Source organism: Gasterosteus aculeatus, chromosome 8, assembly GCF_964276395.1.
Source record: "Gasterosteus aculeatus chromosome 8, fGasAcu3.hap1.1, whole genome shotgun sequence".
Classification (NCBI taxonomy): domain Eukaryota; kingdom Metazoa; phylum Chordata; class Actinopteri; order Perciformes; family Gasterosteidae; genus Gasterosteus; species Gasterosteus aculeatus.
Genome location: NC_135695.1, coordinates 7,030,380 through 7,043,298, shown reverse-complemented (window position 1 = coordinate 7,043,298; position 12,919 = coordinate 7,030,380). Strand labels below are relative to the sequence as shown.

At 44.6% G+C, this 12,919-nt stretch overlaps 1 protein-coding gene across 4 annotated transcripts in view; it reads left to right on the top strand.

Annotated features, from left to right (window-relative positions):
* pik3r3b (phosphoinositide-3-kinase, regulatory subunit 3b (gamma)) overlaps positions 1-12,919 on the top strand; it is a 142,647-nt gene that overhangs the window by 64,106 nt on the left and 65,622 nt on the right. For all 4 annotated transcript variants that reach the window (XM_040183752.2, XM_040183753.2, XM_040183751.2 and 1 more), the window contains 2 exons: positions 3,076-3,268; positions 4,719-4,804. In XM_040183752.2, the coding sequence (XP_040039686.1) occupies positions 3,076-3,268; positions 4,719-4,804 (279 nt within the window). The remainder of the gene's footprint in view (positions 1-3,075; positions 3,269-4,718; positions 4,805-12,919) is intronic.

Here is a 12,919-nt window from a genome sequence, read left to right as displayed (position 1 = left end):
CGGGATGATTGTGATGACTGCAGGGGGTCAAGGAGGGGGTTAGTGACTGTTTTCAGGTGGGACAGGACCAGCCGTTTAAATAACCATGACTACAGAGGTCAGGGCAACGGGCCTGTAGTCATTAATTAAGTCCTGTGATCCTGGGCTTCTTGGGAACAGGGATGATGGTGGAGGCCTTGAAGCAGGCTGGTACGTGGCATGTCTCCATTGTTGTTACAAAGTTGTTTTTAATGAATGTTTGTTTTTCTTCTAATGACAGACTCTGTGCCAACAATCTCCCCACATTTACCCGGGACGTTTTCAAACCACGGTCTTTTAGGGACACAGTGGATGCATGTGAAAGCAGTCCAAAAAAATAGTATTTCGCCCTTCATCTTTGATCCTAGTCCTTATCAACCACATATATCTTTTCCTTCACCTTCCTATTCTTCCACTCCTCCCCCTCCTGCTGTCCAGTTGTCCAGTCATCCACAGTCCCATGGGCCCAGATGGACAGGTCAAGTTCCCTCTCCGGCCTTGACCTCCGTTGACCTTCGGGATCCACCAAAATCCATAATAACGAGAAAGCCGTGCATTGTGTTTTTTCCTGTGTGTTTGTGTGCGTGCGTCTATGATCAGCAGTTGTCAGACAGAGGTGACTTCAATGACCCCCATCAGGCTGCAGCAGATTGTCATCCATTCATCACCTAAAACACGCACACACGGACACACACTCAAGTGTCCCTGAACTTTGTTGTCCCATGCTCCCAAAGCGTATAAATCCTTATGATATTAGTAACATCAAAACCATGTTTGATAATATTTATGGCCGTCATTTTTCATCAATAGTCGTTAAATGCCTTTCTATTCTGTAATTACCTCGCTTCCACCATCCTGCGTGGGCTTCAGACTGCAAATCCACTTACAGGGGGCTCGGAGGGAATGATGCATGGATCTACTGGATATTATGTGGACAAAGGCGGCTGTGGAGATGAGTGCACATAATGTGGATGACTGAGTCCTTTAGTCTCTTCTAAGGTGACTTCCTTGAATTCTCTCAGCCCAGCGTGTTTGGCTGTTTTTGCTCCTCTTCTTTTAAGTGAATCACATATTTTTCAATAATCTTTATTGAAAAAAACTGAATATACAGTGCTGTCAGTATACAGAGTAGTATTGCCCTCATCAAACATTTGGTTGAGGAAATATTAAAGAGGAGGGAAAAAAGAGTCAGGCGTCGGAGGCAGTGCATATAATTTTAGACAAAATGCCATAGCATAAAACTACCCTCAAAATGCTACGTACGGTTATGTTTCAGTCCTGTAATTTTATACATTTATTTTAGGAATGTCAATGTGATTTGAGATGCGACCCGACAGCCAGAGCTGTGGGAATATGGAGCTCTTCTTTAACTAGTGCTCTTTAATCAGACAGCAGTCAAATAAACAGTTACCAGTTGCGCTGTCCGTTCTCTCTGTACGGCCCTCTGTTATTGGGATCGATTTGGGCACAGAAGGCCAAATACACCGCTAGCTCTCGCTGCCTATATAAATATCAGCACACGTTCAAAACAAGGAACATGTACACATGCAGAGCAAATACAGATTCATGTCCAGCGGCCTAGTTTAGCTGTTTCCACCACAAAAAATGAGTTCTGATCAATTTGTCTGCTTCAAGCCAAGGTCCACTTCTTTATCCAACAGAAGTAGACCAGTTCCTACCTTCTAAGGCCTTTGCATGATACCAGTCCTACTCTACCATTTTCACAAAGAGGTTTGGGACAACAGTTTTGTTCTAAGTTTTCTATTTCGGTTCGCTTTAGCTTAGGTGTGTAAGTAAGCTTTACAATCCGGGGCATCCAATGTTCTTTTTTTGTTAAAATAATGTTTAGCCGCACAAACTTCCCCAGTGACAACGTGGCGCTTATGTGGCACAAAAGTAAGCAGGGAATTTTTTGCCTAAAATGGTTCAGAAATAATTTTATAAGTTTATAAATTCAGACTTCAGTACCAATTATGGATCTAAAAGAGCAGTTTACGACTGGGCCCTGATAAGTCCAGTGTCCCGCTGACTTTCCCCCAGTCGTATACCGAGCGCACAGCAGGCCCAGAGACCTTTTCCTGCTTGCAGCCTGTTTGGCGTGTTGGGAGAGCCTGTCGTCAATAGGTCTGGTCATCTTCAAACAATAAAAGGACTCCCGTCATCCCCCACGCCGCCTCCCGCTGGCTCATCGTTGTACTTTTCAACAAGCATCCGTATACGATGCCTGTGTGCTTATCTCCATAGTGTCTGACATGAAGCCTGGATGGCAGCTGGCTGCGATATTGGGCCTGAATTCAGACCAGTGATGTCCTGCCAAGGCCATACATCCCCTCAAAGTCGGCCAGCAGTTGGCTTTGTGCTCGGATGGATATCGCTGGAGGTGCAGCTCACAGGGCGGCACAGCAGGACGCCTGCTTTGTGTTCCCTGTGTACCAGTGGAAGAGCGTAATGTTTTTTTAATGTGATGTTTATGCATCTGGTATCCAGGGTTACTGCTCAGCTGTTCATCAAGACGCTTGTTCTTTGATCTTTCTTTGTGTGATTACTAGTCACACGATGACGGTATTCTTTGCTTCTGTAAAATAACTGGTCTGAACGTAATGGTAGGAAGCCAACTGCTCCAGAACCTTTTATGGTTAGGTTTGGGTTCATTTCTCTACCCTAAGGAGTAAGTAAGAGATCACTTCATGGCCAGTGTGAAGGGGTGATTACTGCTACTTTCATATCACCATTCAGTGATCTGTTCCATCTTTAGCTGCACAGAATGCATTGAATCACCCAATACTGTGTCTGAATGCCTCACATGTGTTTCAGCAGTGCTGGGAACCCAAAATACTATTTACAGTTATGGTTATGTCCTCCCAGCTCTGTTTAGACTAGGTGACATATTGATAAAGAAGACTTAATGATGGAAACTGATATTTCAAGTTCTTAGCTGAGTAGCTTTAGCATTCACACAAACAAAAATAATATAGAAAATGACTCCAAGGATGTGCACTATGAAATATGAATTGACCTGGTTTGTTGGTCTAAAAAAACCCTTGTTATCTCTTACAGAAACTCTGAATGTGGAGGAGTGCGGGGAGAAGCTGAAGATAATCCTGGAGTCCCCCAGCATCCCTCAGGCCAACCACCAGCTCCTGGTCCACCTCAGCAGACACTTGGCCCGGGTCAGCCAGCACAGCCAGGCCGCCCCCCGGCTGCTGGCACAGGCCTTTGCTGAGGCCGTCTTCAAGGACTCCCCCCTCAGGTACACGTTTCCCCCCTTGGTGACACTCTTTGTTTACCTGTGGACCCGTGGATGTTTTCTTCCATTAGCTGCTCCGTGCTGCAGAAGATTCACACTTCCGATTGGTGTCTGTTGTATCAAACCACAGCGACAGTACTGAAACTTCAGGGCCCATTAAGTGACTGGTGAAACTAACCTTAACCATGTGTTACACCTATTAATGACACAGACACACTGTTTTTGGGGGACTTATGGTGTAAGGGACAAAACTCCTTTCCAGATGTTCAGATAAAGCAAACGATTTGATCCAGAACGAAGCACCACTTGCGGGCTTCTCCAGCACCATGCATTGTTTTCCTTTATGAAGAGTTTACGTCGTGTGTCATTGCTTACTAAATGGATCTTTCATTTGCTTGTTCTTCTATTCAAAGTCAGGGTTGTTTGTAGGGCTGTTAGTCGCAGCGTTAGTCTCTGAGGGGGAAGTTAAATTGGAACAAACCTTTACTAACAGAAGAGGTAACCCTCTTTTTTTACAGTTTGTTATTACTGTTCTCCATTGTGCCTTCGTGAAAATATATTTTTAATTTTAAATCTTCAACTTCATAAAAAAAGTAGATTATGCTGAGATATAATTTATTCATTTTTTAACTCTTTCCTATCAAGCTGCCAAATGTTATTTTGGCAACAGTCTCTTCTCTGTTCGGATGTATTGCGCAAAACCATTTTATTTTCTAAAAAAATCTCCCTTTTCTTTTTATAAATCCCACAGGATTTGGGTGGAGAGGGAATCCTGTTATATTCTGCATTTATGAAACAACCTGCCAAAAATATTTAAAAAGATTTTAGCTAAAGATGCAATCTTTTATAAAATGTTCAATCCCCATATTATATATAACCATTTGCCACCACCTGAGCAGTAATATCCACATCCTGCATTTTAACAGCTGGATGTTTAACAAGTATTAACAAGGCTGACCGTCTTTTTCTTTCTTTTTTTCTCTCTACCCTGAACAAGATTTCCTGCGTCTTGTTTTTCCAAAAATTACAGAGGAATTTCTCCTTGTGTGCGGTGGAGATGTAGGCAGCCAGCGATTGTTTGCATAGTCTGGTCGGGCAATTCACGTCTGACGTGCACAGCGGGAGGAGAAAGAGCGAAGCGGCAAATCCCACCATTTCACCCGGAATCCCACGTTGGCTCATTCCGTGCTTGTGGAAATGTTGATTAATGTTAGATGGTTCTGGACTACGTGGTTCAACAAGTACTGCCAGTATTTAGACAGTCACACATGTCCTTACCCTCTGGGCATTACTGTGGCATACTGGGCGGCTAAATACGAATGCTGTGAAGGTCACACTGTCGCCGCTGAAGGCATGTTGTGAGTCAATCCCACACACACACACACACACACACACACACACACCGTCCTGCTGTCTGTTATGAAACCCAAACAAAAGTTATTTTTGTCAACAGCGCGGACGTGAACCCGGAGCATCACGTCAGGATCTTGGAGGCCCTTGTTGCAACGGGAGGTCTGATGGAGATGCAGGCTGCACCAGGTAGGACAACACTCCCTTATGCTCCTGACGTGTGCAGGTTCTACACAGAACCATTTGGAACCCGTTTTTGAAAAGCGGGGTTTGACTGACCGTTTTGAATACTTTCACTGTATTCAAGTCAGGTTGCTTTTATATCGTCCCTTCATTATCGACCCCATACACAGAGATTTTGATATAAAGTTTTGCGCTGCACCACATCAGTCCTGGCACTTGGGAGGGAACAAGGAATGATGTTTTGGTTCTGGATGAAACCCTTGACATATAGAAGTGTTCTTGGTCAAACCCCTGGTTGGGTTCTGGTTGGCATCCTTACCAGATGTAACATATATCCAAATATTTGTAAGCAGAGCCTTTTATGTTATTATTTTAGGTTACAGGTTCAAGCCTCTGAAAGCATTCCAACGTGTAACCTTTACAAAAAGGTTCCCCTAAAGGAACAAACTGAAGAACCCTATGTGGCTGTAGTTAACACTCTTATTTCTTAGTGCCTTATGGATACAACACACGTTTTGTTCTCTACAAACCATATATCTTCTTCAGATATTCTGCAGTATGCTGATTTTGCTTTGGTGGGACCTTTGTGTGACACTCGGTCGAAGGTTATCGGCTCTGTGCCTCTTTGTTCCTCTACTGTATCACCGTACATTTCTCATACTGGAAACACGAGCATCTCCTCTCCGCGTCACCACAAACTGCAGTGGAAAACATGTGTTTGCTTTGTAAAATATGTGGAAAACACAAACCTTTTGCCCAATTGTGTAACGTGAAATAACTGCTTTAGGTTTGCCGTCTGTTTGGTTTAGTTTCTCAGTCTGGATGTAAAGAGTTCATGTTATCAAAACACAGCGGTTTCATGATTTGTTTCTTTTTTTCTTGACGCATTCCTGATTGGCCTTAGATTTTAGGCCAGAGGAGAAACATCTGATCAGATGAAAGCTACTGCTTACTGAATTGAATGAAAAGGCGTGTCCAAACCTGTGGTGATCTCTGCAGCCGTTACAGATGTGGCACAAGCGAGTAGAGACGGCTCGTAGCCTTAACCTGCTCGGGAGCCTCTGGTGCAAGTCTAGAGATGAAATGCTGTGGAAAGATCAATCAGCCCCTGTGAGGACAAAAGAAAGGTCAGACAGCAGGTGTGTGGCTGATTTTAATGGCCAAGCCATTCCGCTGAGGTCATTGTGTGTGCGTGTGTGGTTGAACTGGTGTGCGGAGGGCCACAGTGGTAAGGCCAGGGTTAACATACTGGTCGTAGTGGCTGCTCACGAGTTATGTTGTCTTTATATGGAGCACTGGTTCGTTCAGGCGGACCGCAAGATTCCATCTTATGACATTTTCTTTTCATTCATGCAACTTGTTGAGGCTGATATGATGATAGTAAAGTTAACCATAATAAATCTACTGATTAAATCCTGTAACATCCCTGTGGGGTCAAACTCAGATTGTAGCTAAAACGGGTCAAATCTGATTGCTGTATCCAATTTCCCTTATTAAAGGAAAACATGAAATACATCTTGTCTACATATATTTCTAATCAAACTAATAATTTGGAGCAATTATTCAAAGATTTGCCACTGGCCAGAAATCCAGGACCCTAAACCATAATTTGAGACTTTATTTTGTTGGGGGTAAACATACTGACTTGAATGAAACTGCTGTTTTAAATCTATAAAGTCAAGATTGTTTTGTAGCCAGTAACTGCTGACCCTTAGTTGTCCTTGACCTTTAGGCACTGCAGTTCAGTTAAATACTGGCCACTGCGAAGCAATTAAGGAGACAAACACGCATCAGAGCCACAGAAGAAGTCCGGCACAGGTCTCGTTACACTGTGGGGAGGCAGAAGGGGAAACAGCCACTGGAGACCTGTGATATTGTTCCTTCTTTAACTCGTCGTCTTACTGTGTTTCAAATACAAAACTCTAAATTCATCCCTGGTGGGAAGCACACACAAGGACATCCAACATGATTTTCAAACACAGTGAACATTTCACCGGGCTTCTCACCAGACTGTCGTGCTGTTGCTCGCGTTACATCATGTTGGTAATTGTCTCAAAATACATGTTAAATTATACGTGTCAAATCCGGTCAATCAACGAAAGCCCAGAATAAGCAGAAGCAAAAAAACTGTGTGGTGAGTTCTGTGTGTATTGGACGGGCCTACATCACAGCAACATTAGTACCACAGCGGTTTAATGCTTTTCTGTAGTGACTTTTGTAACATTGCTTACACAAACCTCTCTCTCTCTCCCGATGCCCGAATAAAGCTCCGAAACCCTCTCTGTGCTTTGTCTGTGTCGTGTCAGCTGGGCCCCATAGATAAACATTTCTATCAGTATTTTGTAAGATTCTGGTGGTTTCACGGTGTATAAGCATTCATTCATTGACGCCGAAAAGGAGCACCTTAAAACCGAACAGCTGTTCCCTGCTCGCTGGACAGCTGTTTGTGTGGCATGTCTTCCCAGCGTGCTACCAGAGGCAATACCAGCGGTTCCACTTACCTTACAATCCATCGTTTTCTGATCCAAACGGCACACGGCTCCTCACCTGGGCACAAGTTGTGTTGGCGCATCTCTGCTCTCTCGTTGTTCCTCTTGCATCGCTCTTTCCTTGTTTGTAATGTAGCAACGGAGTTCAGCTTGCCGTTCGTTGGTGTAATTTTATTAACGTGCATTTATGAGTATTACACATTGTTGTGTGGTGGTGTTTTGCCCTGTTTATGTGCGTTGGTTGTGGCTTATTAATGACTATGTCAATACACGTAAGACAAGTAGCTCCAGCGGTGAACAATATATTCTGCTGCCTGCAGAGTGACAACAGTCGTCATGGCACCCGGTATGACGTGTGTGAAAAATCCATACGGAAATTTGAAAGCGGTATTCCGGCTCCAGCTTTGTTCTGCATTATAGCTACTGTAGAAACTAGACGGGAGGGATACACCGGAGCAGTCCCTGGTCTTTGCATCAAACTGGAATAACTCTTCTTCTCCTCTTTAGCCAGACGGAGGTCTGCCCTGTTTTGGTCTCAACTGCACACCTGTAAAGTTTGCTTGGTCTCACCGTCGCGATACTAACCGTCCACAACGCACTGACATGAAGTTGTGCTTTGCGTACCGAGGTGCAGACTTTCGGTACAGATTCATGTACGTTGCACTCGGTGGTTCTCAGCTGTCTGTCCTGACATACGGCCAGTTAGGAGTCTCTACATCATTATTCAGGCTTCCAGCACCCAGCAAAGCTGGTCGGGAGGACACCGAGATGTTGTTTAATGCCTCAAGTTGTGTGTGCGTGCGTGCGTATGTGTGTCTATGTCATGGCGCTGTTTCAGCGGACCGGGAGGGTGACTGCCTGTCTGGGTGAGCCTCCCTTTGTTTGATGAATGGATCGAGAGGGAGGGAGGGAGACTGAGAGACGTTGGCTAAAACTCGGAGGTCAGGTTCATGTGCAAGCATTTTTTCTCACCCATTACCTCCCCTGCCATCCCTCCAGACAGCATTAGTGGGGGTCAAGGGTTAGCGCAGTGCCTGGTGGCGCTATGTTAACCCCTTAAGAGAGGTTTGTGACCATGTGTATATGAGTGTGAGTGTGTGTGTGTGTGTGTGTGTGTGTGGATGTGTGTGTGTGTGTGTGTGTGTGTGTGTGTGTGTGTGTGTGTGTGTGTGTGTGTGTGTGTGTGTGTGTGTGTGTGTGTGTGTGTGTGTGTGTGGATGCCTTTTCACCTCTCAGGAGAGCTGCCCTTCAAGCCATGCTCTCCAAATGGAGTCTGAATATACGACCGGTCCTGCTCCACCTGAGTGCTTCGGCTAAGTATCGCTGCACTGTGTGCGTGCGCGCTTGCATGTGTGTGACCCTTTTGTGTGGCACATCACTTGCATGTGAAGCCTCAGTCCTGCCGATCTTGTCAGCCAGCATGCATCAAATCAGTAGTGGAAAAAGGGGAGGATTATAAACTCCCAAACACACCCGTCCACATCGTGGCCCCTCTCGCTGTGCTTTCGTTATGAGCGGTTTCCCTTCACATGCACGCAACCTGCGCCCGCAGCTCGGCAGGAATATGACATGTAATAACACAGAGACACTTACTCACACCACACACACTGGCTCTCTCCCTCTCACTCCGTTTATTTGGTTGGTAATGGAGCCGAGGAGGGTTTGGTGCTAGAATCTTCTGAAAGCTGCTGACCGTGTGTGTCCCCCCCCCTCCTCCTCCCCCCACACCGTTTACATCATTATAGGCTGCTGTTCAAATTCTTTCTTCTGTGCTGATAAATGTGTCCAGTAGAAATACACACCGAACAACCTCTCGAGAGCCTCACAGATGAACACACGTGTTTTGTTTAACTGTGTATGAAAAAAATGATGTGTACTTTAAAATAACTGCAGATATTTTTTTTTAAATGTGTGTCTGGCCGGGGCTTTTTCTTCTCATAAGCAGTGGGTTGTTATATCCATCATTATTATTATCCATTGTTCTAATTAATTACTTGAAATTAACATCTTAACTCTCCAAAAACGACAAATTAATCAAAAAAGATACATGAGTAATTAGTCAAATTTAGAGCTTTTTGTTAAACTACTTGATTAATTAATCAGTATTTTTTCAGGAAAAAGGGTAATTTCATTTTGTGATATTTATGATTTATTATGGCATTTTATAATAGTTACTGCAATATTTTTTGTTGTTGGGCTATTGGTTGGACGGAAAAAAATATGTGGATTTCATGGCCTGTAATTGATATATCCAAAAATCTATTTCATCTTTACAAAGTCGGCAAATAATCACATTTCCCGAAGAATTGGACTCACAATTGGATACAAGAACAAATGAAGAGTAGCCAGAAATCTCAATCCATTCAGCAGCTTACGTCCTTAGGACCTTATCCTGAACTAATAACACACACTTGAACTTTGCCGAGGTCAGGGCTGGGATCTTTAGTGTGTGAGAGCACGTTTGTATGTCTGGGATTAGAATTAGTATGTTGGAATGTCAGTCGGAAAGATAAGTATTACATGTATGTAGGGGTTCATGTAAAGTTTATGTGTGTGTGTGTGTGTGTGTGTGTGTGTGTGTGTGTGTGTGTGTAGGTAGGGGGTTCACAGTTAAATCATGTCCTGACTCGATCCTTTTGGGAGGAAAGTGCCAGCTTAACATCCAGTATAATCCTACTGTCCAGGGTCAGCAGAAGGGCGTGCTCAAACACACACACACACACACACACAAACGCACACACCAGGATGTGTGAATACGTGTTATCACGGTTGTATAATGGGATTAGGGTCAAACAAGTGCACAGCTTTTGACATGTGTATTTATTAGTATCTGGCATGTTTGAGGACTTCTTCCCAGCTTTGCTCCTTCAGCGGCACACAGTTACATGACTGAGTACGCCAGCTAATAGCACACACATACACACCCACGCGCTGTTTGGAACTTCCTTGCTGCTTACCTGGATTTGGTGCGTCTCGTTTACTGATCACCCCGTCCGTTTTTCTTTTTCGCCGCGTCACGAGGTCAGGGGTCACAGATCGGCATGGGATGAAGGTAACGGCCTTTGGTATGGCTTTGTTAGCTGAATACAGAGCGACGTGTGGCCCGGTCAGTCCCAACAGGAGGTCGGGAGGCGAGGGTCAGCACCCGCCAAACACACACGGATGATGTGCTTTTACAGCAGTGAAGGGACAAAAATAGTTGCAGCACATACAGTAGACCCCGGCATAGATGACACATATCACAGGCTTTACATACACACTGAGATTCTGAAGGAAACTGACAAAAGTCTTCCATCCAGAACATATAAAATGTAATAATACAGCACTTTCTCTCTCCTCTGAACCTTTGACTGAATTCATTTCAGGATGTTTAAAGACCTTCCTGGGTTCACAGAAGTGGCAAACATTTAAAAGGCGGTGCGCTCCCCTTCCCCACGACACGGAGCGATCTCTTAGCCCTGCAGAGCCTTATCCCCCGGCTCAGCCTCTATTAGAAGATTATCTTATAATGCCCATCATCCAGCAAACTGCTCTCTGCTTGAGTTGCTTCATGACGTATTCTGGGAAGAAGCTCTCCCCTGGTTAATGTCCAAATTCCGCTGTAATGTGCTCATGTAAAGCTTGAATTAACATCAAACAGCCCCCGGCTCCCATGTTTATCCCTTGATATGTAATTTAAAGGGTCACAAGGTCAAAGAAGCTACACTTCCTGCCGTGGACTGGCCTGGCCCGGCCTGGCTCGCCTCGGCTTTTATGTGCCATTCTCCTGAAAGGTCTGATGATTTTGGGCAGGTTAGAGTCTCACCATTACCATTACATCATTATACAGATAAACGTTTAACGCTCACTTAATATTAGTTCATCAGTGCTTAATTTATCTAAAACGTATAACGAGTTATTTATGATGTTTTACTGACAGTTGTTTTATATGGAAAAATTACATTTTGACGTCTGTACTAAGCTTCACTTGGGAAAAACCTTTCAAATACTCCCGATAATCGGCAAATCAGTCTCTCCATCACTCCGCCGCATCCCAGACGCTTCCCTCCGTCCTTGGAAACCCCGCGTGTCATCTCGCCACTCTTTATTTCATTACTTCACATTAAAGTTTCTATTCATTACCCAATTTTCGGCGCGTGTCTTGGCTCATTAAAATGAAGAGTGTGCTGCTCGTGTTGCATCATGCCTCACCAGTAGGATCCTGTTTTTTAGTTCCTGGACATGTAGAACAGAAGACGAGGGGATGTACCACTGAGGGCAGAATCTGGTACAGTCAGAGAATCCTAATGATATGGAAATGCTGCTCAAACTTCGTAGGAGTAAGCAGCAATTATTTCGCTTGGAGTTTTTGATTTATGTTTCTCCATGCAAGCCATCAATAATGCATTGAACTTATGACCCCAAGTTATAATGATGCACATAACTATGTGATAAAATGAAAATTAAACTGAATCTCCCATGTAGTCATTTAAAAGAGAGGCTCGTTTTTGGCGCGATGGCGCACGCGACCGACTGTCCACCTCCACTCTTCAAACGCACGGGTAGTTTTTCCACCAGCTGCGTGCGAGACATTTGCAGCACTGAAGGGCAAATGTGATGTGAAGAATATGAGGCGGGGACGGATGGCTGAGCCGAAACTAGGCGTGAATACAAATGTGCTGCTTCCTCTCTCTCTCTCTGTCTCTCTCTCTCTCTCTCTCTCTCTGGGTGGTTCTGCGTCCGGGCCTCGTTCGCTCTGACACCACCGGAATGCCAGCAGTGTTTTCAAAAATGTCTCATCTCCAGACAAAGAAAGGACTCACTGACCGAGGACACTGCTTGTTCAGGTCTAAACTCGCAACGACCAAATCCGAGCCGGACTTTCTGCAAACTCGCTGTGCTTATGTTTTACGAGCTGCCTCTGTTGGCTGACTGAGTAAAAGCCGTCGTCTCTCAGGAGCAATACAGGGAGTCGTGCGGCATGCGGGGGGGGTCATTCATCGGGCAGTTTAGATCTATGGCTTTAAAAGGTGATGAATTCAGAGCATCGAAAACTGCCCCACTGGCCACCCAACGGCCTCCGGGCCGTACTCTGCTCACGCGGTGCTCACGGCTGGTAACAGCGTTAACGTGCCGTGCCCCCCCCCCCCCCCCCTCGGGTAGTAATCACTCCTACTTCTGCTGGCACTGTCGGCTGCTAGCCACCGGCTCGGACGTCACACAACCATGTTGTGGAAGCCGCTCTGAGTTTCAAATTGAACCTCTCTAACATTGTGTTTAGATACCTGAGCCTTACCAAACTTAAAAAAAAAAAAAAATGTAATGTGGTTATAGTGCTCATAACTGAAATTACAAGTGAAATACTTGAGCTCTGAGTGATTCAAATGATTAACCAATTATTTCTATTTATTATTTTAATTTCAGATTACTTCACTTAAATGATTTTAAATCCAATCTCACCAGAGGCCAAATAGCTATTTAATTTCCCAAATATGTGGAAGCCGGTGGGACAAACAAATAGCGCTTGGTCCTCATGGCAGTCGTGTATGTTTCATCCTCGTCGGTCTGTTATGGCCTCTTTTCTCTCTTCCTTCTTTTTTCACTGAGGAGCGGTTGTTTTTCAGCAGTGATTATTCAGTTTTTGCATCAGATC